The sequence below is a fragment of the Arvicanthis niloticus genome, chromosome 4 (genome assembly GCF_011762505.2).
Source record: "Arvicanthis niloticus isolate mArvNil1 chromosome 4, mArvNil1.pat.X, whole genome shotgun sequence".
NCBI classification, from domain to species: Eukaryota; Metazoa; Chordata; class Mammalia; order Rodentia; family Muridae; genus Arvicanthis; species Arvicanthis niloticus.
In genome coordinates, this window is record NC_047661.1 from 61,660,849 (window position 1) to 61,686,174 (window position 25,326).

Sequence of the window (25,326 nt, forward strand, 5' to 3'; positions counted from 1 at the left end):
CTATAAAAGTTAATAATGAACAAAACCTTTCAATATTTGCTGGGTCAATGCAAGTATTCACGAAGGAATGAATTATGGAGGAATTACTATACTTATAAAAGATAAAATCATCAGGAATCATATTCCCATGTGTTAAAGACGGACAGCTTTTACATTTTAGAACTGTGAAAAGTTCCACCTTAGACTTTTTCCCCCATGTGTATATTTCTTCCCTGTGTAAGCTTACCTTTATTCACGTCTCTCCTTCTGAATAATATGATATTTGCACAGGTAGTGGATGTCAAAAGCATGATACTTGCAGGGTCTGTTTAACCTGTGGGAAAACACATACCCACTAAATTGCAATAAGGCATTAATGTAAGTTAAGTGACCACCATGAGATTAAAAAATAGCAGAATTATTTCTGTAGACAAGGAAACTGATGCTTGGTATTTTAAAGTGTATAGTGTGTGTGTGTGTGTGTGTGTGTGAGAGAGAGAGAGAGAGAGAGAGAGAGAGAGAGAGAGAGAGAGAGAGAGACTTCTGTAGTAGTTAATGAAGCTAAGATCATGCCTGTAGAACACCTCTCCACCCTGCATACACACAGCAGGCCTAAAGCTTTCATCTCTTCACATTTACTAAAACGCCTTTGGAATAAAAACAGACTGAGGTTACCATAGAAACTGCTCATGGTTTCGGGTGTTTTTCGGGGGCATTTTGTTCCATTAGCTGTGTGGAGAAGAAGTATGCATTGTGGCTTCTCATCAACTCCATTTTTCCTTCGTGTTAGAGGTTGGCTGAAGGAATCCCCTATTTTCCTGGGCTGGCCTCCATTTCCAGCAACTTGTCTCCCTGCCACTTGCTGTGCCCGAGTGGCGCAGAGCCATTTTTTGAAGGTTGGCGACTCCTGCCCATCTCTAATGCCCATATCACGGCATTTTCTTCCCTTCTGATCAGCACAGAAATGTGAACGCCACTTCCCTAGAAACACATATGACATGTTTTCTTGTTCAGACTTTATATCTTCCATCTGAAATGTTATCAGGATAAGATATTAAAACAACTGCAATGACTATGGAAACTCAATTAACACCAAACAATAACAGCAAAAGGGAGGCTGGGGTCTGTCACAGTGTGATGCTAGTGTTAACTGTCACCCATGTGCTTTTGAGCATGCCTAAGGAGGAGTATTCTGATTGATATATTGAATCCGGGAAGACACGTTCTCCAGTATCTCTTGATTGAGATACCAGACGGACTGTTCACATGAAGAAGAGGAGCTGGAGACCAGCGTACATTATTGCTCTCTGTTCCTGATTATATGTGATGTCACCAGCTACTTCAAGCTGATGTTGTCCCAACCCCTCATTATTGACTGAACCCTTCAGCCATGAGCCAATCTGAGCCCTTTCTCCTTGAAGATGTATTTTCTCAATGCCCTTAGAAAAAGAACTAAGATGCCTGGCACAAGCAAAAATGCAGATGCAAAATATAAAAAATAATTACCTGTGTGTTGGATTAGCATGCAGTCTCTACACTCTAAAAGATGAGTACTGAAGATCATGAGTTTGAATCCAGCTCGGACTATATAGTGAATTCCAAGGCAGCATTAGACTACAACATGAAACTGGGTCTGAAAACAGCAATAAATTAGCAAAAATAAATAAATAAAATAAAAATGAAATCGTTCAGACAGGCACTCAGTAATTAATTCCCTACAGGAATGGTGTCCTCCTCATAATGTAGGTTGACTAATTAAACATTAAGAAAACAAGTCACTGTATGGAGAATCCATTTATTCTCATGCATTCTCAAATGTCAGCCTTTTCTCTAAGTGGTGTGCAAGCATGCAAAGCTCACACAGCTCTGTAGAGGCGTGAGTGCTCCCAGATCTACTCTGTCATGGTCTGAGAGAAAAACTATTCCACCATCTTTAGTTTAGTTCAGTTAGTTTTGTCTCGTTTTATTACAATGTCCATAATATGTCATGTAATTCATTATTTCCATTAATAACTAAGTATAATGCAAGCATTGAGAAGGGGTGGGCTTCATGATACGTTGTGTCACAGGTGACAGTGAGGAGCCGAGAAGGTGATGTGAGAAGGTTTAGTCTGTGCACATGTGACAAAACACAAAACCTTGAGCAAGTGGCCAGTATTCTCAGTGCTCCCGTTTTCTCGTCTTCCAATGGAAATTCTGATGCTCTCTACAGTAGGAATCTACCATCAGATTTCTAATGTGAGAAATTCTTGTATTTTTCTTATGAGGAAAGTTAGAATGCTTGAAATGTTTGTAAGGCCAGGTGATTCGTAAATCATAAATACCTATCTTTTTTTAAGTAACAGCAAAAACAGACAGAGCAACTTCCCAGAAAAGCCACTTAAGATTAAGATAGAAAGATTTGCCTAGGTCATCTAGCCATTTAATGGCTGTATCCTTAAGTAAATTTTACACCCTGCCCCCATCCACACAAGCCATTAGATATTAGTAGTTCCTGCCACTGTCCTCTATGTATACACTCATCCTAAAAGTAGTAGATATTTACCTCTGCTTCTTCCAGATAAAAGCCTTCTCAAGGCACCTAAAATAATTGTATATTTACTATATAGCAAATAATTCTAATTTCTTTCTTACATGGCCTAAGAAGTGCTGCATGATGTCTGCTTGTTGTCTGTCTCACAATCACCCATCCTTATGACTTTTAAACTCCTTACATCGATATTTACTTCCCTTAGGTCTGTGGAACACACTGAATGCATTTCTACCCTCAGGCTTTTGGATGTGATGCTACACAAATGATCACATACACCAAGCTGTGAGTAGCAGGAAGTGGTCTTCAGTATCTCTTTTCAGAGCCCTCTATACAAGAGGAACCCAGAATTAATCCTGTAGTCTGGATGCAGAGCTGCCCTGAGGCTCCCTTGTCAAATGCTTGTTTTCTGGGTTGCTACTGTAAGACAATGAATGAACACTCCAGTGAAAGTTCTTTAGGTCACGCCCTTGAAGTAGCGCTCTGCCTTCAGGCTCATGCATAGGTCGGTGCTACATCTGCCCTGATCTTTCATCTGTGACAAATAGTCAAGGGAGTGAAACCCACTGCCTGATCTTAGACTGAAACCTTCATTAGCAAGAGCCAAAATAAGTCGTTTTTCTTTATACATTGGTGGTGTCAGCTATTTTGTTATAGTAATAGGAAACTGACTGATACGACTGGGTTATCAATCTCAGAGAAAATTCTGTCTGCTTTTCTGCACATTTCATCTCTGTTTATCCTTGTTGGGTGAGCAATAGCCTAAGGAGAGTGCTTCCTTCTCAGAGCCACAGACATTGTTACAGAAGTCATCATTGTAAAATGAATATAGAAGCCTCTTTGCTCATGAAGTATTATGAATTATACCTCCAGTGATAGTGGCTTCTATCACCCACTTTATCACTGTCACCCTGCATGAACCTGGTTGTCCAGGACCCATTATAATCTATTTTAAATAAGGTTTCCAGATGTCTTCACTGTGGGTGTCATGGTCCTCTTACATCGGCAGAACCAACATCTGATTTATAGCTTTAGCTTTTATTAGGTACAGGGAGTAACTGTGTTCTCTGATGCAAACCTGGTGATAAAAAGTATGACCTGGGCATGAAGAGAAGCACCAGGGAGGTCCTTTAAACCCTCTGTAATAAGATGATGGTCCTCTTGGAAAGCTTAGCAATGCAGATGTAACTGAGATAGCAGGGAGCCCACAGATTCCTGAGGATGCTAACCTCAGCAATCCTTCCGCAAGACCCTTCCTTGTGGCTTACTCATCTCTATGAGTTTTCTTCCACTATTATTAAACTGAAGTGATTTTTCTGATACTAATTTATGCCTTTTGACAGTCCTTTGATTAGAACGTTTATGCTTAAATGGCCAACCTCTGGATAATTGCTGCGATCAAAAAAAAAAAAAATGTTTATTGGAACTAAATTTAATAAGTTGATCTCAACAAACATTTACTGGTTGAATACCCACTATATGTTGTTGGTGCATAAGAGACTAAAGAAATGAAATTGTCGCCCTCATGAAGCTGGCATTACAAAAAAGTGCTATAGATCCAAAGGCTACAGATGTTTATCGGCAATGGGACAATACAAGAAGAGTAGGGGAAAGGGGAGGTGGGTTGGGTTTTAAGTAGTGCATTTGGGATATGCCTGGAGATGAGGGAACGAGAAAATGAACACTGATTACTCAGATACATGCCAGGACAGAAGCTAAGACAGAAACGATACAGGACATTCCCATTTCTGGAAACCTGATTACAGTTCGTCTACGAAGGATCTGCTTTTAGACAACGGAGAAGGGATAAAAAAGAAACAGAGTAAAGACTCACCCTGAAACAATAATTTGCATTTCATATGCATATGCCCTTCAGAGAAGCAGCTGGCTGTCTTCTCCCAAGGGTAACCAAAGATTTGTGATATTTGATTACAGATCTTAAGTCCCCAGTCTCCTTAAAAGAGCTCTGCAACACTATACCAGAAACCTCTTTAGCTGAGATGTGTGTGAGCAGACAGACAAGACACACTGACAGATTTGAACATGTTCCTCTTGTGTCTTTTGCACTCTGTACACCAACACTGGGGTAAAAGGAAGCAAGATTTCTAAAAACCATTATTAATTAAAGCGGGGGGGGGGCTGAAAGTGAAGTGGATGAAATAAACTAAGCAAGAACATAATAAAATAAGAAGAAAAATCAAAGCAATCTTAACAGTGAAACAAAGAAACACACAGCATATAATGAAATTTGTATGAAGTTTAGAATTACTTAGTTAATTTCATCACAAACTTAGGAAGCAGGTGCAGCTTTCTACAAGTGGAGAAATGGCCACAAAAAAATTGTGTGGGTTTCTGCAGCAACAATTTTGTCACGTATTTGTAAACATCCACAGAAGGAAGTACATAAATTCGCACACATTATACGTCTACATACGCTGAATTCAATTTACACACATTCAACGGACACATAGTCAATTTGAAACAGCAGAAAGAAAAATAATGGGCTTAATCTTAGACGGCAGGAAACACAGTAGTTCCTATCTTCATGCTGCTGTATAAATCATTCCACGCTCTCTTTCCTGTTAGAAAAGAGGGAAACCCTTGATGCTCAGTAACAGCACAAAAGGTCAATGATAATCCCAAGAAGCACCAAACAAACAAACAAACAGGCAGGAACCCCAGGAGCTTTCTACTTCTGGGCGTGCACCCGACTCGAGCAGTGGGCGGAGCCGAGAAACCGAAAGAGAAAGCATGCTGGGCGCTGAGAACCTCAGGCGCCGGGATGGAGCTTCAGTTGGCGAGCCTCTTGCTACTGTGTTGCTGCTGTCTCGGGGTCGCCAGGACCTGGCCTTGGAGCCACCAGCGGGAGGCCGCCGCTTTGCGGGTACCAAGCTTCCTCCTTCTATTTGTCCTCTGCCCCCGGGATCTTAGGGAGGGACCCAAGCTCCAAGCGCACATTTCCCTCGCAGAGCCTTGATTCTCCAGGGCAAGGATTTATGTGCTGTGCCCCAAAGCACCTAAAGAATTCCAAGGCAAAGCTAAAGGGAAGAAGTACCCTTTTGAATCTCAAAGCCTTCCCACACCAAACCTGACCTTGTCGTATAGAAAGCCGCCTGCAGGGGGCACTGGCTCCCTCATCTTGTAACTAGAAGTTCAAATGCTAGGAGCAGCTTCTTGATTCTGAGAGGCTTCTGAAATCGGTTAATGATTTCTCTGTCCTCGAACTGTCTACCACTTTGCTCTGACTTGGTGGAGACTTAGATCAGAAAGAAACATTTCATTGCCTTAAATTAGGCTTGCTTTTAAAACGTTTTCTTAATAATCTTTCAATTTCTCTCTGACCTTAAAATTCTGAAATGGACTGCTTAGCTGACCACGGATACATTTTCCCAGTAACCAGGGAAACTGCCCGGAATGCGAATTCACACTTGGCCTCAGTTGATATAGTTCATGCTATCTGACAGGTTTTTAAATCCGAAGAGATGCCATCACGATTTTATGAGAGAAGAAAACTCACCTGTTCTGACTCAGAGTCTGTCTGAATTCAGGAAAGCTGCTCATGGCCCGTTTAACTAGTGTTTCCTGTTGTTGTTTTCTGAAATTTCCTTGGGACTCCATTGCTCTGCCCCCTTTCTGCTTGTCCTCTTTGGACTGAGGAGTTCCAGAATTCAGTCAGGCCTTCTTTGGCTTCAGGTATCCTTGTGCTCAAATCAAAATGTGTGGTTTTTTTTTTGTTTATTTTTTGTTTTTTTTTTCTCCTTTTTGTTACTTTTGAGCTCATTTCTTGTTACCAGAAGCACTGTCTTTTTCTCATCAAAGTCCTTGGCCTGTGTGTTACCTAGACCTGTCCTTGACTTCATCTCTTGATGAACTAACCCACTGGGGTGAATTAACCAATGTCATGGGTGTTGATAATGTGTGTATTGGCTAAATAGTTTTTATTTTAATCTTGAATATTGAAGGCCAACAATGTAAGCGTATAATTTCTTCCTTGCTGAAATAAAGCAAGGTTGCCAACAAAAGCAACTTAAAGAAAAAAAGAGTCTACTTTGGCTCGCACTTTTAGGGGACAGTCTATCATGATGGGAATGTCGTGGTGACATGCGTGTGGAACAGCTGGCCACACTACATTAACAGCCAGGAAGGGAAAGGCAGGGATACTATATCCCAGTTCACTCTCTTATTTTTATTCAGTCCAGAACCCCAGCCCATGACATAGTGCCTCCTAGGTTGACGATGGGCTTCCCACCTCAGTTACACCCATCTAGAATATACTCAGAAATATGCTCAAAGGTTGATTTCCGTGGAAATTTCAAGTCCTAGTAAATTTACAGTCACGATTACAGTCACAGTGACCGATAAATTATTATAAAATAGAATTTGTGTGTGTGTGTGTGATAATTATCATTTCCACGCCTACTCATATTTTACTCATGAGGAGGTTGTAATCCTCAGACAAGTGTCTAGATTCTCTTTTGAGGAGAAATGTAACCAAGGTTCCATATGGGAAAGTAAAGGTTGGAAGTTGAAGAAAATATTTCAAATCTTAGGACATTTTTAAAATGTCGGGTTATTAGCACCAAAGCAGCTTTTCAAGCAGTTCCTGTCAGCAGGAATTTGCCTGATAAGCATTTTAGTCCTTAAAGGATAGCTACAAACTGAGTTCTCCTGGATAACATCAGCTGGAAGTAGTGGGCTTTGTATCTTTGGTGACTAAGGGTATTAAGGATTCTTCTGGCTTTACAGAATGGGTTAAAATATATGGTAAGTAAAACTCAGTTTATAAGTCTAAAAAGTGTCTTTTTATTTTATTTTATTTTATTTTTTACAAAACTGTTTCCACTGTTGAATTAGCTGATTGGAGATTATACTGTTTTCTTAGAAGGCACATTGTGTACAAAACTACAAAATTCCTTTGTTTTACGATCAACTGAAACATTTTAAAGTATGTTATAGAGTAAAATTGAGTCATGAGCCACTCTAAATTCCACTGAATATTCAAAAAAAAAAAAAAAAAAAACGGCAGCCCTAGCAGCTTTCCTTACATTATTATTCAAGGAGACAGGACGCCTCCATGGCTTATTATGGGATGTCTTTCATGCTACTTGAAGGAAAAGGAAAGGAGGGGCACTCGGACTCCTACGTGGTGGGCTGGGCTCTTCGCTCTCTGCCTCCTGCCAGCATTGGCTGATGCTCTTCGTTTTACCTTTGCTCTTCCTGTGGAAGGCAGATGAGAGACTCGGCTTTTTGATACTGTGACAAAAACCCTTAGATGACCTACTTAAATAGAGGAGAGCGTTGTGTTTACTTGGTGTTTCTGGCCATGCCTGGTTGTAGCTTTGAACCTGTGGAGGCATAGTGCTCTGTGGAACACGTACTAGAGGAGACCTCTTTGTCTCTCTACAGCTGGAAGACAAAAGGGACAAGCCAGGGAATAATTGCCCTCCACCAGTCATCAAAAGCAGTCTGTCTTCTTAGCCTAGGAGGACATGAGATGCTATAGAGGCATCAGTGGACTCAGCGAAAGTTGGTCTTCATACTCCCTTCATAATATTCTTGACACTCCACCAAGTGTGTGGCTTCACATGCACTGAGGATCTTTACCTTAGCACTGTGATGTCTCGTGCTGTGTCTTCATTACACTGTGTATGTGTTTCAGCTCATTTATGTATAAGTAGATTGTTATAGCATGCTTAAATGAGCACTTATGACGAGCCACAAATATCTGGGTTATCGCCTCCTTATCTGTGGCTGCTTGAGAACTGTCATGAAGAGGAGATTTTGAGAGTTGAAGATCCTGTTCCACAGACATTTTCTGGTGATCTTTAGCTTAAAGCACACACTGTATAAATGGAAATGTAGTAAAAACTTTGAAAACCTTAGATCGATCGTGTTTGTTCATTTATCCTTCTGACTATCTACCTGTCCTATAATTTGACAATTATCCTGTGTTAGGAACTGATGTAGATGTCCTTAGTGACACAGTGAAGAAGAATAAGGTATATGGAGGCCTCAAAGACCTTATAGTACACTGACACATGTCACCCCAGTAGTCATAGTAGTTGAGAAGGTGGAAACAACTTCATCCAATGTTCCTTGTCTGAAAACAAACAGCATATTATTTATGTGGGGTATTATAATTCACTTCTGAAATACAATATGAAGTCCTATAAATTAGAAAATAGATTCTCTCGGTTCACAAAAGCACATGTAAAAATGTCCCCATTCTAATAAGTGATAACATAATTTTCAGCTGGGAATTCTGGATCTGAGGTTTACAATTCCCATGTCTTGAGAGAAATTCCCAGCAATGATCATGCTGAGTATAGCCTGTGTATGTTTGTTCCTGCTTTGATTTACCAGACCTTCCAGAGAGAGAACATTTTTCCATGTATACATGGAACTGATTTCTTACCCAGCACACTTTAGGATTTGCCAGTGGTGGCCAATAAGATCAGAGCTTAACAAAAATGAGCTCAGAATAAAAAGACCTTACAAGATGGTCAATGGGGTGACTTCATGCAGCCCTAGTTACTTGACAGACCAAGGCATGTGTGTCAATGGAGACATGGAGTTCAAGACCAGCCTTGGTACATAATGAAAAACTTATCTTCAATTTTCAAGCACGAATAAATGAAGGACATGTGCTGCAAAGACAATCATCATCAGAAAGGAGTATCTTTGCTTATATTAGTAGAAATCAATAAACCGGAGTGAATAGAAGAAATCCTAGATAGCAATGTAGAAAAGACAACTAATTTCCATGGCCCTCTCCTCTAATAAAATCATCATAAAGCCCCACAAAGTAGATATCCATCTAGCCTGTGCCTTACAGACTGAATGGCTGTACCCATTCACCAGGTGCTGGTTGCATGACTTTAGGAAAAACATATATCCATTTATGCCTCAGTTCATTAATCTGAGACAAGAAGATGAGATGAGCACGTACTTCATGCAGAGGTAGTAGTTCAAAGAACATACTTAAAACAGCACTTCAGTTTAGCTCACCTTCCCGTCCCTCAACGGAGGTAGCTATGAGCATTCTCCTTAGAGAACAGAGAGCTGAGAAATTGTTCCTCAGAATTTGCTTCTTTCTCCAGATATTATTGGAGCCATGAAAGGAAAAATGTACATATCTAATTTGTTCTTTATATTAACAACCAGCAAGAAAGGATTCCTTGACTGCTCTCTAAGGGGTAGATTGCAGACCTTCCCAACAGCCCATGGGTTTCTAGTTGAAGATATCTGTGACTATCAACTGTCACAAACAGAACAATCGTGTGCTACTTTGTTTCTCCTGGTTGGAAAGGTTTGGATAGTCAAGATACTAGAGGTGGAATGAGAGGCTTTCTGATTTCTGTGAAAAAAATGTTGGTTTCTGAGGAATGTTAAAACTCCAGCCCCTTTTCCACATGGAGCAGCCCAGGCCCCTTATCTGCAGAGCTATCTTTTATCTCTACCAGATGAAAACAGCCCTTTCTGCTTCTGACTTCCAGTAAACATTGTTTTTGGTTTTTTCTGACTGTGGGATTGGAAACATTTCCAAGCATTAATGAAACAACTTTGCTGGACCAGTAAAGCAGCAAATTAGAATAAGGAGGAGATTTTGTAAGATTATCACACAATTAATTTTTGCTTTGGTGTGTGAACTACATAAGCACATATGCATGCTGCATACATATGCATGTCTGCACACATACACATATGCATGCTGTCACATATATACCAGTGCATGCATGCCTATGCATATATACATGTCTATAAATTTATGAATGACTGCATACAAGTATACAGAAGCCAGGTTAAGTAACTGGCAAATGTAGAAGAAGCTTGGCTGTCAGATGTCATTGGAAAGGTAACAAGCTAGGGTTTTCTAGAGTCAGGATCTTAAGATGTAATGTTGATTAGAGAGGTTTGAAGATGTGTGGTACCTATCAAAATCAAAGAGTCAAGTTTTCTCCTATTTCTTTTTTTTTTTAATAAAAATTGGAAATTTTCCTCTAATTCTTTATTCTTAAATTCTCTTTCACTAAGGTATCAGATATCTCATTGCACATCAGTCAATTAAACAAAACAGAAAGTAGGTTACTGTAATTATCTTCCCATGGTGTCTGTTGAAAGGTTCTGCTTGCTTGTCAGCTCTAATATTTCTTATATAAGGACTGTCTGACTTCTTCACGTCTTTCCCTCTGAAGTGCAGTTGTAACTCAAATCTGAGACCTGAGGTGCGGTTCCGTGGTAGAATATGTGCTTCACATGTAACATCCCAAATTCTATCCCAATGACAAAATCTATGTAGCTTTAGAGATGGTTACCATGTACCTGCACACTATCATAGCCCCTGCTGCTTTATGTTGGAACTCACTAATTCACCATTCACCTGCATTCTGTCCTCAGACACAGGCTTTTGATGCAGTGAGAGGAGAAGTATGCAGACTCACAGCTGCTAAGGCTGTGAGACATTTGCTTTAATAGTCAGAATTGAAAGCCACAAGTATAGTGACTGGAAAAAAAAAAAAAAAAAAAAAAAAAAAAAACAGAAAAACCCAGAAAGGAACTATAATTTCAAACATTGTGAACCTCATGTTAGGTGAAAACTAGCATTGAGTTCTAATGGAGGAATAAATGCTGAGGCAGCCTGTTCTAATGATATTGCTGTATTATGAGTACAATAGCAGATTGTTTGCAATAGCTAGCTAGTCTTCATTTGTAGTACACACAAGGTACTTGCTGTGTTCTAACCCAAGCAAGGTGAAAGCATGGTCTTTGAATAAGGTTTTCTATTACCAAAATGTTATGCTTTTAAGAATAAAGATAAAGCTTGAGGACATTTCACTGGACAATCATCCTGCTGTGATTGCAATATATATATTTATGGGGCACAGAGAGATTGAATATATAACTTTACATGGCATTTTGATGGTAAGACATTTATTTCAGTTTATTTCAAATATCGAGCTTATGCACATTTATGTGCACAGGGAGGCAAGAGAATTATGATTCCTCAGAATCTGGTAGGGGGAAGTTTCCAGTGTTACTAGAGTTAAAAAGAGGGAAGTGAAATTAGGGTAACAAGGTAATGACACAGAACATTTTGTTTTTTTGCAAGACATCAGCAGTGATAAGCAGACTGTTCCTGGCACAGTTCTAGAGGGCTGTGAAAGGCAGGGCGATAACACTGACACATGGAAGCCTGCAACTAGTATCTGCTATAGCAAGTGAAAGAGACCATCACTCACAGGAACCCTACAGGGGCGATAACCCTACAGGGGTGATGGCTGCTGCTGCTGCTGCTGCTGCTGCTGCTGCTGCTGCTGCTGCTGCTGCTGCTGCTGCTGCTGCCGCCGCTGCTGCTGTGAGATTCATATCTTAGGAGAGGTCTGGCAATTGTCTTCTAATCATTTGCAGTTAGGTCTAAGAGTATTTAAAATAGATCAATCCTATATTGATTTTTTTTGATACTGTTACTCTCACTACTTGGCAACCAGACAGTCTGATCTTTACAGATCCCAAGCCTGCTGTAGACCGAAGGCAACACACACCATCTTATGGAAAAACTCCATGTCATTTGACTCTGTATTCCGTTAGAGTGATTTGTTATGTTGATGTTTTCCTGTGCTAGTCCATGTTCCATTTTTGCATCTTCTCCACTTGATCATGATGTCTTGTCTGTCTGAAACACTGTTGGCTTTGATTTCTTAATACTTCAGTTATGATTTTATATTTATATTCAAGAGAGTTATTCATGTGTAGTCCTATTTTCTTGGGATGTCCTTGTCTGGTTTTGATTCAAGGTCACATTGGTCTTGTTTAAGTTGCAAAGTATTCTTTCTCTTTGTTTTCTATCATATTCGTGTTATTTCTTTCTTACTTGGATGGAATTCATCATTAAGCCATCTGGAAGTAGTGTTTTCTTTCTAGGTCAATTTTCTATTACAGTTTTAATGCTGTGAATTGACAATGGATCATGTTTTCTATTTCTTCAATGTTTCGTAATCTGTTTCTTAAGCAGCTTTTCCACTTCATACAAGTTATAGAATTTATTGACATAAAGTTGCCAAAATAATTAGTTTCCCAATGCCAGAAGCACTATAATCACAGCCTTTTCCTGCCCAGAATGGTATTTTCTGTGTTGTTTTCACATTTTACTCTCATCCTAGGTACATACCTATGAGAGAACAGGGAGAGAACCACGATCAGCTGTTGACTGCAGCCTAACACTGACCTTGAATGACGGAGAGAAACAGGGAGAGTTGTGACTTTAGTCCTGTTTTTGTTGTTGTTTCCTGAGCAGATCACCAAGTTGCTGTTATCTAACAGTAATCTATCAGAAGACTTTCTGTGTCTGTCCTACATAGCCAACCTTAGTACTCAGGCATAGGATGTTTGTCACCATGGCAACTGCAGCTTCCTGCAGTGGGTTCCTGACAGTTCAGCCACCAGTAGCTCAGCTCTCACAGATGGAGATTTGCCAGACAAGTTCCCACGGCTGCATGTGGCCATGTCTGCCACGTGTTCCAAACATCCTGCATTCTCCATTCCTTCCCTCTCTTCTGCTTAGGAAAGCAGTCAACCATCTTATGAATGATTCCTGTAAATTCCTTTGCAGTTACCCTTGGCGGCCTGTGTTATCACTCTTGTCATGCAAAATTGCTTTCTAAATTTAGTTTTATCTTTGGATGTATATCTGTGGGTTACATTCAGAGCATTGATTCGCCATGAGCAAGATCCTGAAACTCAAAAGAACTTCTAAAAGCCACTGGTTAACGGTCCTTGTAATCACGTTCAGTTAGAAAGAATTAAGCAAGACCATGCCGATTTTAATGAAAAGCAACTGACAAAGGATATTAAGAGGAGGCCATATGGACATTTCACATATGTCATTATTGAAAAGCAGATAGCTATTGAGGAACTGTTGTGTCCCAGCCATGTCTTCAGTGCAAGTCACATAGTGATAATTCAGACTGATAAACTTGTCCTTGTTTTGCTTACTGGTTTCTAAGTTATAAACAAAAACACTTAAGGGAAAAAGTCATTATGTACACAAGCTAGTCTGGAGAAGAGTGGTCCATGAATTTCAGTGTAGCACACAAGATAAACCAGTGTTGGGAAATTTAAGAATCTTAATAGAAAAAGAAAACCTAAGAAAAATTATGATAAAATTCAGTATTATGGTTACATTTTTTTTTTCTTCCAGCTAGGTAGGAAAACCAGACCTTCATCTGAGGAGATTCCCTAGGGCTGAATCTTTTCTAAAACCATTTTGCCCCAAATGAAAATTCTGGATTCAGTTTAAGAGAATTGAACTTCTTCATTTGTTATCAACTTAGTCCTTTTTCAGGCTTTGTTACTCTGCACAGAGGAAAAAATGCATGGAGGGCACGTTTTCTGTACTTAATTACAGTGTGTCACCAGTGTCTAGTGCTTGTCCACACTTTCAAAGGTATGTGTGTGATATTTTCAGTATGTGTTGGGAATTACAAAAGAATTACAGATGCAAGTTTGACATTTGCCTCCCAAAAATACCTCCAAGTTTATGACTTGGAGGTCATACATTATGACTTGGAGGTGTACATTTATGACGCCAGTGAACTGAAATAGTAGATGGATAAAGTTTGTTTTCATTATTTTAGGAAAGCTTCAATAGACACCGATACTTGAACTCTTTCTCTCATGAAAACTCCACTGCCTTCTACGGAATAAATCAGTTTTCTTATTTGTCCCCTGAAGAGTTTAAAGGTAAGGGGCAGTACTATTGATTAATTTCCCGATTTTAAGTCTTTGTCTAGTTAAGGAGTGGTTTCATTGAAAATCTTGTAAATGGTGCAATGATTGATATTTTTAAAATGCAAAGTATGAAGTAATATACCATGTGCTAAATATAAGGGAAATAAATTAAGGACTACTTTCCACTAATCACTATTTAATAACTAAATATATTTATATGCACATCCAAGTAGCTGCAATTATTAACTGTCTCATCATACTGGTAGTTGTCTAGCATCATTTCTGTTTAGAATATTCATGGTTTTGTGAGCAATAATAAAAGAAACAATGTCAATTATACACATTTTTCACGAGTGGCCTAATTCTATCAAGCAAGTCATGTTACATCAGCTGCTGTCCCATTGCTGAAATTTGAATTCCTAGCTTTCATAAAATGCATTTCCTGTTACAGAAAAGCACTGAGGAAAAAATCTCAAGTGACAGGTTGACTAGGTAGTGACTGCTTTTGCTTGACAAAGTATTCCAAAAACAAGTCTCCAGAGAAGCCCTTCATCTCATCTAATATTTTCTCCATGACGTCTTCTTCCTGTCCAGCTTTGTATTTAGGCAGCAAACCTACCTGGGCTCCCAGATACCCAGCAGAAGGACAGAGACCTATCCCCAATGTGTCTTTGCCATTGAGATTTGACTGGAGGGACAAGCACGTTGTAAATAACGTAAGGAACCAGAAGATGGTAAGCACGGCATCGTTTTGCTCTTTGTTGTTTAAGCTTTAGAAGGTACCTAATGGTCAGATTTAGTCAAACTAGCCAAGAAACCCATGACTTTTTTTTCTACAGAAAAATCACACTTCGGTTATGCAAAATGGGAGAGAAGACCCTTTGATGGAGGAAAGATAGTTATCTAGTTCAGAGTTTTAAACTTGTCCTGGTGTGCCCACTTATCCATGACCATCGCCCTTGGTGCATGTACACCTCAAGGACAGACATATCCCAGTAGCCATACTACTATGAAAACCAGGAATTCTGGGGACAGAAAGCTGGAAGATAAGAGCAGTTATTGACTGTGTAAATGATTCAAAGGGAAAGTGCACCAGAGAGTGAAATGACTTTAGTCACACCGTGTCTGGATTTTTAATCTTCCCTTCATCCTGTGAGCTCTATCAGAAGACAAGTTCTGCATTCTCACTCCCTATTACATCATATATCACCCAATCTCTGTCCCTAGAAGTGCCTTCGGTGTAGTTTCAAGGCTACGTAAGCTTGTTGCAAATCAGCTATGTCCACTATTTGGTGGTAAAGGGAGAATGGATATGGGACAACCAGATTAGATCATAGTGCTTAAACGTTTTTTGAAAACACTTTTAAAACACATTTAAAAACTTAATAAACAAAGCAATACTTTTTGGGTTTGCTCGTTAAAGGATCAATAAATATATTATAGATATAAAAAATAGTAGATATAAAAATGTCAGTGGAATGTAGCATGAAAAGGACCCACAGTATACTTTCATAACTGGTTGATGAGAAGGAAGTTTTGTGGAGTGGTCTCAGTAAGAAAGAAAATGCAGCACCTTTTTGGATGGGTATGACTTGGAATACACAGTGGCCCACCTATTGTGAGGAAGTTTAAAGAGTATGTGCGTTTTCTTGTTAAACCACATCTCCTACTGCAGTGGATTCCACCATCAACATAGGTAATGTAGCCAGAGAAGATCAAGTGCCTCAGGATGACACCCACAGGATGACATCAGCAGCTAGGTCCTTCCCCCTCTCCATGGATGGAAAGTGCTTTGCACCCACCAGTGTGCTAGTTTCTATCTAGTTAAAAATGCTCTTGCCTCACTGTCAGATTCAGTGTTTGTAGTTGGTCATTAGAATTTACCACCAAGCCATTGGGTTTGTCATTGCATCTGTGTGTGCATGTGTGTGTGTGTGTGTGTGTGTGTGTGTGTGTGTGTGTACGTGTGCGTAAGTAGTGAGTTATGCATGAATCCAGTCCTTCCCAGAGAAATTTACATACTTAGTAGTGGGTTTCTGTAGGATCTGCCTCACTGGCTTAACTGATGCTAGCTGTGGTTGTGGTGTTCCCAGTCACACTCACATTTCTCAGATTTGGAGATCACTCCATCTTCAGTTGGTGACTATTTCCCTTTGCTGTGGGGACCGAGGTTAGAGACCTAAATAAGACCTTTGGAAACACCAGTGTTCTTCAGAGCATCACCCACAAGTACACTCAAGACTTCCTTGTGCTAGTTCTGCAGGATATGGTGTGGTCTTATGATTATGCCAAATTTTTAATTCCTTACCCTCCCCTCTCCTTCTTTCCCTCCATCCCTCCCTCCTTCCCTCCTTCCCTCTCACTCTTGTTATTTATATGGATTATACAGACTTTTATGTGGTTCCTATTCCACTCCCGGGGGCAGTTCCTTTCCTTATAACCCATTTACTTTTTTCCGAGAAGCAGTGATTCATAAGCAGAAGCTACTGACTAAACATAAAACAACCATCCTGACAAGTGTTCTCTTGACCTCCCCTAATTAGTTGGCCTGGCTTACTTACTTTGTAGTAGTGACAGTACTGATCTAGTTTTTTAAAAAAAAATAACGAGATGCCAATGCTCAAGAGAAAATTTTACTTTCATTTTGAATGAATGATTATTTTATAGGTTTCTGCTATCTGGAAACTTTCTATTTATTATTGCTGTTTTCTTTATATGGCTGTATCTACAGACACTGACAAATTTAACTTAGATGCTGTGTGCTAGCATTTACTAATCCTGTCTTCTGAGCAGTGCGGAGGATGCTGGGCCTTCAGCGTGGTGAGTGCAATAGAGTCAGCTTGTGCGATCCAAGGGAAACCTCTGGATTATCTGAGCGTGCAGCAGGTCATCGACTGCTCCTTTAATAATTATGGCTGCCGTGGCGGCTCTCCTCTCGGTGCCTTGAGCTGGTTAAATGAGGTAATCATACCTGCTTTCTATTCCCTGATTTTCCCTTGTGTGCTGTGTTCACAGAATCCAATTTTTCCTATATTAAGCAAGGTTCAAAGCTCAGAATTCTAAGTACACAAAGCTTGAAGGACTTAATCGGGAAGAAGATATACTGTAGGGAATCTAACCAAGGCCAGGCATGTGTTTGGCCAGGGCTCAAGCGTGTTACATCACAGACCCTGAAGATACTAGAAGAAATGGCTTCCAGGTAAATTCACTGTAAATCTATCAAGGGATCAAGACATCTTAAACCCATTTTCAGAAAGGTATTGTAACTTTTCTTAGTAGGCAATTTTCACATGGAAACCTGTCATATAATTTCTCAGGGAGATGAGGATATGCAGTTACTGGTTTCCATGGTTGTTCTGCATGACTTTAGGTGGGACACCACAGGTTATCTGGTTTCATAACTATAGATGAAGAAATGTTCACTAGAATTTGGAATTGTTTCACCAAGCTAGACAAAATTGTTTGCCGAGCCCCTGACACCTCATAGCAGCTCTTTGTCACAGCCTAGTTTTGTCATTTTTCTGACAGTCTTCCACATCCAGCACCAGTGGCATGAGGTGAGAAAATAAGAGGCCATTGAAAAAGTCATCAAGTCAGTGTTGCCCAAACCCAAATGCCCTTCCATTCCCTATTCACTGGATAGGCCAAGTGACTGCTCTGGATATATTATAGATAACAGTGATTGTGCCTCTACCCTTTGAAGAAGCTCAGCACATGGGCCTGGATAGACAACCAGAAGAAATGCAGCCCAACAAGAGATAGTTTGATAATATCAAGAAAGAATATTTGGCCAGTGTCTGACCACAGAGCATTGCTGCCTCAGTCTTAGGAGCCCTGGAAGGAAAGTGTGTTTCCCTAGCATGCCCTCAGGAAAAAGATGACCAAGACCTTGTTAACATATTTATGGTGGTTCTAGAGAGGGAAGGCATAAAAAAATAAAAGTTAAGGATTCCTGTTTTCTTGGATTTTTGATACAAGCACCTCATGATATCAGTTAGAAGTTTAAGATCAAACTGCTCACAACTGCCTGACTGACCTCTTTGGCTACTTTGAAGTAAGTTCTACTTAACCTTTCAAACAACCGGAAGTGAACACTTTGTGTGACTGTTTCCTCTAGACACAGTTGAAGTTGGTGACAGATTCACAATACCCATTCAAGGCAGAAAACGGCCTGTGTCACTACTTTCCTCCATCACAATCTGGAGTTTCAATTAAGGATTTTTCTGCATATGACTTCAGGTAACTGATGTGTGTGTGTGTGTGTGTGTGTGTGTATTTGTGTTTATATTTCTGCACAATCTGTTTTCAGAGTTAATGACTTTGTTGAAAGCTCTCTTGCATACTCTCAGTTCAGAACCAACTTCCTACTAAAGACTTCAACTGATAGTCACAGTAGGGTGTCAAAAAAAAAAAAAAAACTCCTAAAGTTAATCTGTAGGTTCTTCTATGCATAGCCACACTATAAATAAGGAATTTAAAAAGAATAGCTTTTAACTGAGTTTAAAGCTATAATTTATATCTACCACCACTCACAAAATTCAGACGCTAAAACAATGAGCCTTTTCTCAGTCTTAATATTTGAGTCTGTCCAAATTCACTTGTATAGAATAGGATGGATTTGGATAGGATATGGGATACAAGTGATTTGGATTTGAAGAATCACTCCCAGTTTACATGCCTGGAAACCCTTTTTAACACTATATTCCTTGCAGTTCTCGAGTAAGCAACTATTAGAAAAACCCATTAAAGCCAAACACATTAAAACTTGGATCTAAGACTGGAGCACTGAAGACAAGATAGCATGAGTGTAACGTGATGCAAGACGACTAAAGGTGTCAGAAGGGAAGGAAGGGTGCTGGAAATTGAAAAGTAGGGCAACTCTGAATGTGTTCAAGTGTAAACAATCATTAAAATACCTGTAAAGTCACATGAAGGAAAAAAAAAAAAAAAAAAAAAAAAAAAGCAAAGCTAGCCAGAAAATTCTTCAAGCCATTTAGTACCAGAAAGGAGTAGGATGCACATTTAGAATAGGAAGTTGGACAACAGAAGTGAGCAATTCCTGATACCATTGTTAAATGATTTTTGGGATTTTATGCCGTTATTGAAACATCACCAGGAATAAAAGAATTTAATCCAGACAAGGGCATAGTATGTTCTATGGCTTACTGTTACTTGGTCCAAGTGCCATCTACATGGGACCTAACTGCAATTAGGGGTGAAATTAGACATTTGAACAAAATATAGCCCTTTAAATTGAAGTGTAAGTGCCCAGAGCACCAAAGATTGTCAAATCTTTAGTGCAGCTTCTGCTGCAAAGGACATGAGCATGACCCTAAGAACAAACGATAGAACCTTCCCTCCATGGCTGCTGGCTGCACAGGGTTCTGGCTATAAGCACTTTGGCCACTGTCTCTTTAGGGAGTTAAGGTAATCCACTTGCTAAAATAAGTAAACATGTCCTTATTAGTTGCTGTTTCCTGGAGGGTTAAGAAAAGCTTTTCACAGGAGAACAGACTTTCACATGTAAATAAATGCAGTCATGGAAATAACTATTTCCTGGGTGCATGACAGTAAGCTGAGCATAGGAAAGAGACAGAAGAATAATATCACATGAATGAGTCGGGGTGGGAGGATGATGAACAAGGATAGAGAAAGAGAACACTCAGGGTCACTGGGTTATGGACCATAAGGCTGGGGTGAAGATCATGCCTGTTCACCTCTAAGCTTGTCCGTAGCCCTCTCTAGTTCTGATATCATGATCTCTAGGTTTCATGGTCTAATTTTCAAAACATCTCATTTGTACACTGGGCAGAAACAGAAAAGATCGACAAAGAGGGAAGAATACAAATACAAACATCACCTAGGCTTAAGGCGAAACACCATCAAGCTAGCTGTCTTCCATGGACTTTTGTTCCTCAGATCCAGGGCTTGTACAGCTCAAACTGGCATGTGTGAGCTGCCATGCAGATAACCAAAGGAAAGAAAGTGCCTGTGCCCTGCAGGGGATCCAGACACAGGAAAGGGCGTATTATCACACAAAGCTGTCAGGAAGAGGAGATAATATCCAGATGTCAGTTACAGAGAGCATTGGCCTTAAACAATAAACCTGGTGACAGGAAAATTTAAGGGTGTACTTTGAGGACTATATTTTATAACTTGTTGATTTTTGGAATAAAATGTAACCACATGGAAATCTATACCAGTTCTCAACTCTCAACGATATAGTTCATATGAGACTGACGGAGGCGACACGAATAGCACAGGTCACAGAGTTTAACTTGGAGAAAGCCATGCTCTCTGCAGAAGAAATAACGGCAATGTCACTTGATCAGATATCTGAGATCAAATGGAGCAGCTGTCTGAGGGTCATGACCGTGGGCTAGCTTACATGCTTACATCTAATCTCTTACTGTCTTCTCTATGTTCCCTCGTCCTTCTCTAGGTAGAGATTTATTGCTGAATAATTTCAGTGACTCCTTACTTGGCACTGAAGAATGGTTACATTCTGAGCCTTCTCTGCCTGAGTCCTAAGCATCTCTCCTGGTGTCCTTGAAACTAGACGATTGATGAAAGGAGCTTATGTGTCTTTTGTTCTCTTGGGTAGATGGGGACTATTGTATTTGGTAAATATAGAGGATATATATGAATTACAAAATATTCAAAGAATTTTAGTACAAAAAGGTTGTGTTGTATACTATAACCTAGGCTGAGCTGAATTAGTTCTTGGGTAACTGAGAAGGCAGAGAAAGATTATAAGGTTTGAGTTAACCTTATAAGATTTTTTTTATACATTTATTGTATAGGATGATAACTCATTCTAGACATGCCACACAACATACAGTTTACTTGTGTGGTGTAGGGTGGAAGACGGTATCACTACAGTATACAAGTGGGATTTGAAACCAGCATTTGAGAAATCTGAAGCCAGTCTTTGGGCATGGAAACTTTTACAATTTTATATTCCTCTCCATCCCCATATTTTTGTAATGCTTCTGTGCAGCAGTTATTAGAGCAAAAATTCCAAGTGTAAAGCTGACTCTCAGACAGTAGTTTGGAAAAACCCTTGTGTACAATGAGGTCATTGTTTCTGTTGTAGTCAATTGCACTGACAGGCTTTCAGAGGGCCTTCATCTGTAGACTATGTCCCCTTGCTGGAAACTGGCTGCAGCAGGCACAGTAAGGAAGCATTTACTCTCAAAGCCGCTAATCCTCCATAGCTTGTGGTAGCAATAAACCACCACATGCTATCTTTACTACCTTAACTATCACTACCATGGTTTCAGTATCCTTCACCCACAGGCTGGCCTTTGAAAGATGTAATAGTGGTTTGATCACATACATTTAGGATGGATGAAGGCCAAATGTTGTGTAACCTTAGATTTTGCTATAAGCCAGTAATTGTAAAAGTAACAACTGTTTACTTTGCAATCCTGGTAACCTAGCACCTAGTTCTCCAGGCATCTTGAAATTTCCTTACTTTTTAACACCTCTTCCAGTGTCTCTCTGAGTGAGCCTTCTTTGTAATTCCAGCATTTAACACTGGCTGACAAAAGTGGATCCTGTTGTTTTTCAGATATTCATCTCCAGAGATGTAAAAGTATTTACAAATATCAAAACTTTACACCTACCTTTTTTTATTAAAAGGAACGCTGCAGTTTAAAGGGATGCTTTGTTTACCAAATACAAAACTTTTTTTCATATCTCCTTATAAGACAGAGCTGGTCCCATAACTGAGTTCTGGCCAATGAGATGAATACACCCCAAAGTGTTATTTCCTGGAAATCTTCTCAACAGGGATGCAGAGTTTCTCATTTGTACTTCATGCTGATTGGAATATGTGTTAAATGTCTGGAGGGCCAAAAATCCCTGGACCCTGAGAAGACGATAAAAGTGGGAATATTTCAGAACAAGAGCTATGGAAAGAGGCTGAGCGCCTTGCATCCTTGAATCCCACACAGTCCTGGACTGTCAAATTCTCTTACATTTTAATATCTGTGCAAACATCTTTTGGGATTGCTTCCAAACATACACCGATTTAACACAGATTTAAAAATATTACTTTTAGTTTTACCTTAAAAGCTAAATTCTTTACCTATGTATATGTTTTCCTTAGTAACCACGAAGATGAAATGGCCAGAGCACTTCTGTCCTTCGGCCCTTTGGTTGTGATAGTTGATGCAGTGAGCTGGCAGGATTATCTGGGGGGCATAATCCAGCATCACTGTTCCAGTGGGGAGGCAAACCATGCAGTTATCATCACGGGCTTTGATAGAACAGGTAAGGACCAGCTCATCAAATCCCTCTTCAGATGGGGTTCATAACTAAGGCTACGTGGAGGCTGCTGAGATGTTCTGCTGTGCCTCAGAAGCTGCTTGTCCATGGTCTTCGTGGAATTGTCTTGACAGATTAATCAGGTTTTGATTACCCTCTTCTCAACCCCTCCCTCTCCCTTCCCTTTCTCCATCTTCCTCTTCCCCTCCTTCTCTCCCTCTCTCCCTTCCTCTCCCCCTCTCTCTTTGTGTGTGTGTGTGTATGAGTGTGTGCATGTGTTCGTGTGTGTGTGTGTGTGTGTGTGTGTGTGTGACTATTTACATGTGGTGCTAGGCATGCAGTCTTGTGGCTTTCATATGTAAGACTAGCACTGAGCCACAGCCTAGTCGGTGAATAATTTTAAATTCACATGAAGTAAATGTTTCATTTGTTATACTTAGGGTAAGTGTTGGCAGGAGTGAAGTACCTGATAGTTTATCAAACATTTTTAACACTCCAACTGCTAATTCCATGGGAACGCATTTGCCTTGGCCTATTTCCCTCTGTAATAAACAAAATGAACTTAGACAGAGTGCGCCGTATAGGATGGCAAAATAAACAGTTCAAATTTACTGAGCTGCCTACCGAAAATAATTTACAGAAAGTCAGTGCACATTACCACTTTGTATTGATAGTATGTTTCTCACAGCAAATACATTGATGGCATACTCAATTTAAAGACCAAAATGTATTTGTTCCTAATCAATATAGGTTTATCAATGTATCTTAGCATCTTACCTTTGTAGGAACCACTCCATATTGGATGGTGCGAAACTCCTGGGGAAACTCATGGGGTGTAGAAGGCTATGCCCACGTGAAAATGGGAGGTAATATTTGTGGTAAGTCATAAATTTGTGTTGAAAACTCCAGGCTAAATATGAAGGGCTTTCACATAATTTCAGTTAACACAGTTATTCTGGATTTCTGACAGGGTTGAAAACTTATAGTCTCATAGCCAATCCTGGCTATTTACTTTGAGAGAAAAGATTTGAGTGGATGGTTTTCAGCTGACATTCATTCTAAAGCCAAGAAAAAAAAAGCCAGGTTCAGAACTAAGTGTTTTAGTTAGGATAGATGACAGAGGTTCTGGTTAGCCAACAAAATGATGGACTGGGTATTAGGACTATCTTGTACCTCACTGGTACAAATTGGTATAATTATGCTCTATTTGTATTTTGAGAGAAAAGTTTTATTTTAACAGGAAGGGTGATATGTAGGAGGAGCTAAGGTGAGAGGAAGAGAAGGAGTAAGGAGAGGAGGAGAAGAAGGAGAGGAGAAGCTAGGTGATGAGAGAGAGAAAGAGAGGGGGGACATGGAGGCAGATGTTCACGTGTCTTCACCAGTCAAAGATAGTAGATATATCTAGGTTGAGTATTGGGTTACACTTCTGATTGAGCATTATCAAACTTATAAAGCCTTTGATTAACATTTTTTAAAAAATGTATAAAAGCAAAAAGGAAAAGGGGGCATGGGATAGGGGTTTTCTAGGGAGGGGAATTGGGGAAAGGGGATGGCATCTGAAATGTAAATAAAATATCCAATAAAAATATGAAGGGCTTTATGAATACATTATCACGACAGATATGAATGCTTCCAATGGGCTCAGTGCCCTTTTGTGGTGTTAATCTTATTGCTTAACCTGTTAATGAGAAATAAAGTTTTACATAATGCACTATTAAGCACACATACAAAATGAAAAAATATATTATGTATATGTGTTAAAACATAAAACAATAATTTAACAAAGCAACTAGTTTTCAAAAACAGATTATGCAGTCCATTTAGGTTACTGAACTTCCCCAGAAGATGTCTCTGCTTTTTATGATGTAAGAATTTCCCTAAATTCTTAAAGTGGTTAAGAGTAGCTGGGGCATGCTCCAGGCCCTGGATTTGCTCTCTGATACTACAAAGGCAAGGAAAACATGAAAAGAAAAATAAATAAATATCAGGTTTTCTTTGTGTTAAAGTATGAAAATCTGTACAACACACTTTTTTTTACTTAATTTGCAACTTGTCACCTAGAAAAGGCTTACAAAATGCCCATAGAAACTGCAAGATTTACCAAATAGGCAGATGCCTTTATATTATACAACAACCTAACAAAACAGCAAATGGAAAGAGATGGTTCAGTGTTCTACCACTGATGCTGAAACCTGTATTCAGAACTATAGTGTAAGATTTGGGTCTGGAACACCATCATAGTTTCTAAATCTACTTAGAGTTAAACTAAAATGCACACAAAACACCCATTTCTCATTGTAATGGGTTCAAACCATGTGGCACGCAGATCTTCACAACTTGCAAACTCTTTAAGACTCTGAGACACAGGTAAAAGAGTTACAGCAAAATTCGAGAGTAGGTGTTTTGCTACAATCTAGTGATTACTGTTCACTTACCCCATAAACATAGAGTCTACTAATTTTATAACAATTAATAACCAGCCTGTCCTATTAGACATCAAAATGGTTTCCATATTGGAAATAGCCAACTTTGCAGAGCAAAGGCAGCCACCCAGACCCCTACAGCTCGGTCAGCGTCATGGATGCTTTTGTGCCGTTGGGACTCACAGCTGAGAGTCGGCTGTCCATGGCCTTCTGTTGCTGACTCACACAGCTTCTTAAACTGCCAGGGAGCTGTGTCTTGTTTGCTCTAAAAGTTGACAGTGTTCAAAGCTCTGACCAGAATGTGGGGTCTGGTGAGTCCAGTGCATACAACAGAGATGTGGTTTATAATTGCCTCCATGGCTCTGCCTTTTCTTGCCTCCCAGATGCCTTCTTCTC

At 39.7% G+C, this 25,326-nt stretch overlaps 1 protein-coding gene and 1 long non-coding RNA gene across 3 annotated transcripts in view; one reads left to right on the forward strand and one right to left on the reverse strand.

Moving 5' to 3' along the window:
* Positions 1-5,674, reverse strand: LOC143442011 (uncharacterized). Its single transcript, XR_013109871.1, has 4 exons — positions 5,603-5,674; positions 1,486-1,612; positions 655-960; positions 1-313 (listed from the first exon to the last, which is right to left on the reverse strand). It is a non-coding gene; the product is annotated as an uncharacterized LOC143442011 (long non-coding RNA).
* Ctso (cathepsin O) overlaps positions 5,234-25,326 on the forward strand; it is a 25,240-nt gene continuing 5,147 nt past the window's right edge. Inside the window, exons 1-7 of one of the 2 annotated variants that reach the window (XM_076932574.1) lie at positions 5,234-5,393; positions 14,143-14,248; positions 14,831-14,970; positions 17,030-17,197; positions 18,354-18,475; positions 22,350-22,513; positions 23,277-23,385. In XM_076932574.1, the coding sequence (XP_076788689.1) occupies positions 5,292-5,393; positions 14,143-14,248; positions 14,831-14,970; positions 17,030-17,197; positions 18,354-18,475; positions 22,350-22,513; positions 23,277-23,377 (903 nt within the window). In that variant the 5' untranslated portion in view covers positions 5,234-5,291 and the 3' untranslated portion in view covers positions 23,378-23,385. The remainder of the gene's footprint in view (positions 5,394-14,142; positions 14,249-14,830; positions 14,971-17,029; positions 17,198-18,353; positions 18,476-22,349; positions 22,514-23,276; positions 23,386-25,326) is intronic. The other variant, XM_034501373.2, reaches the window with a different exon arrangement.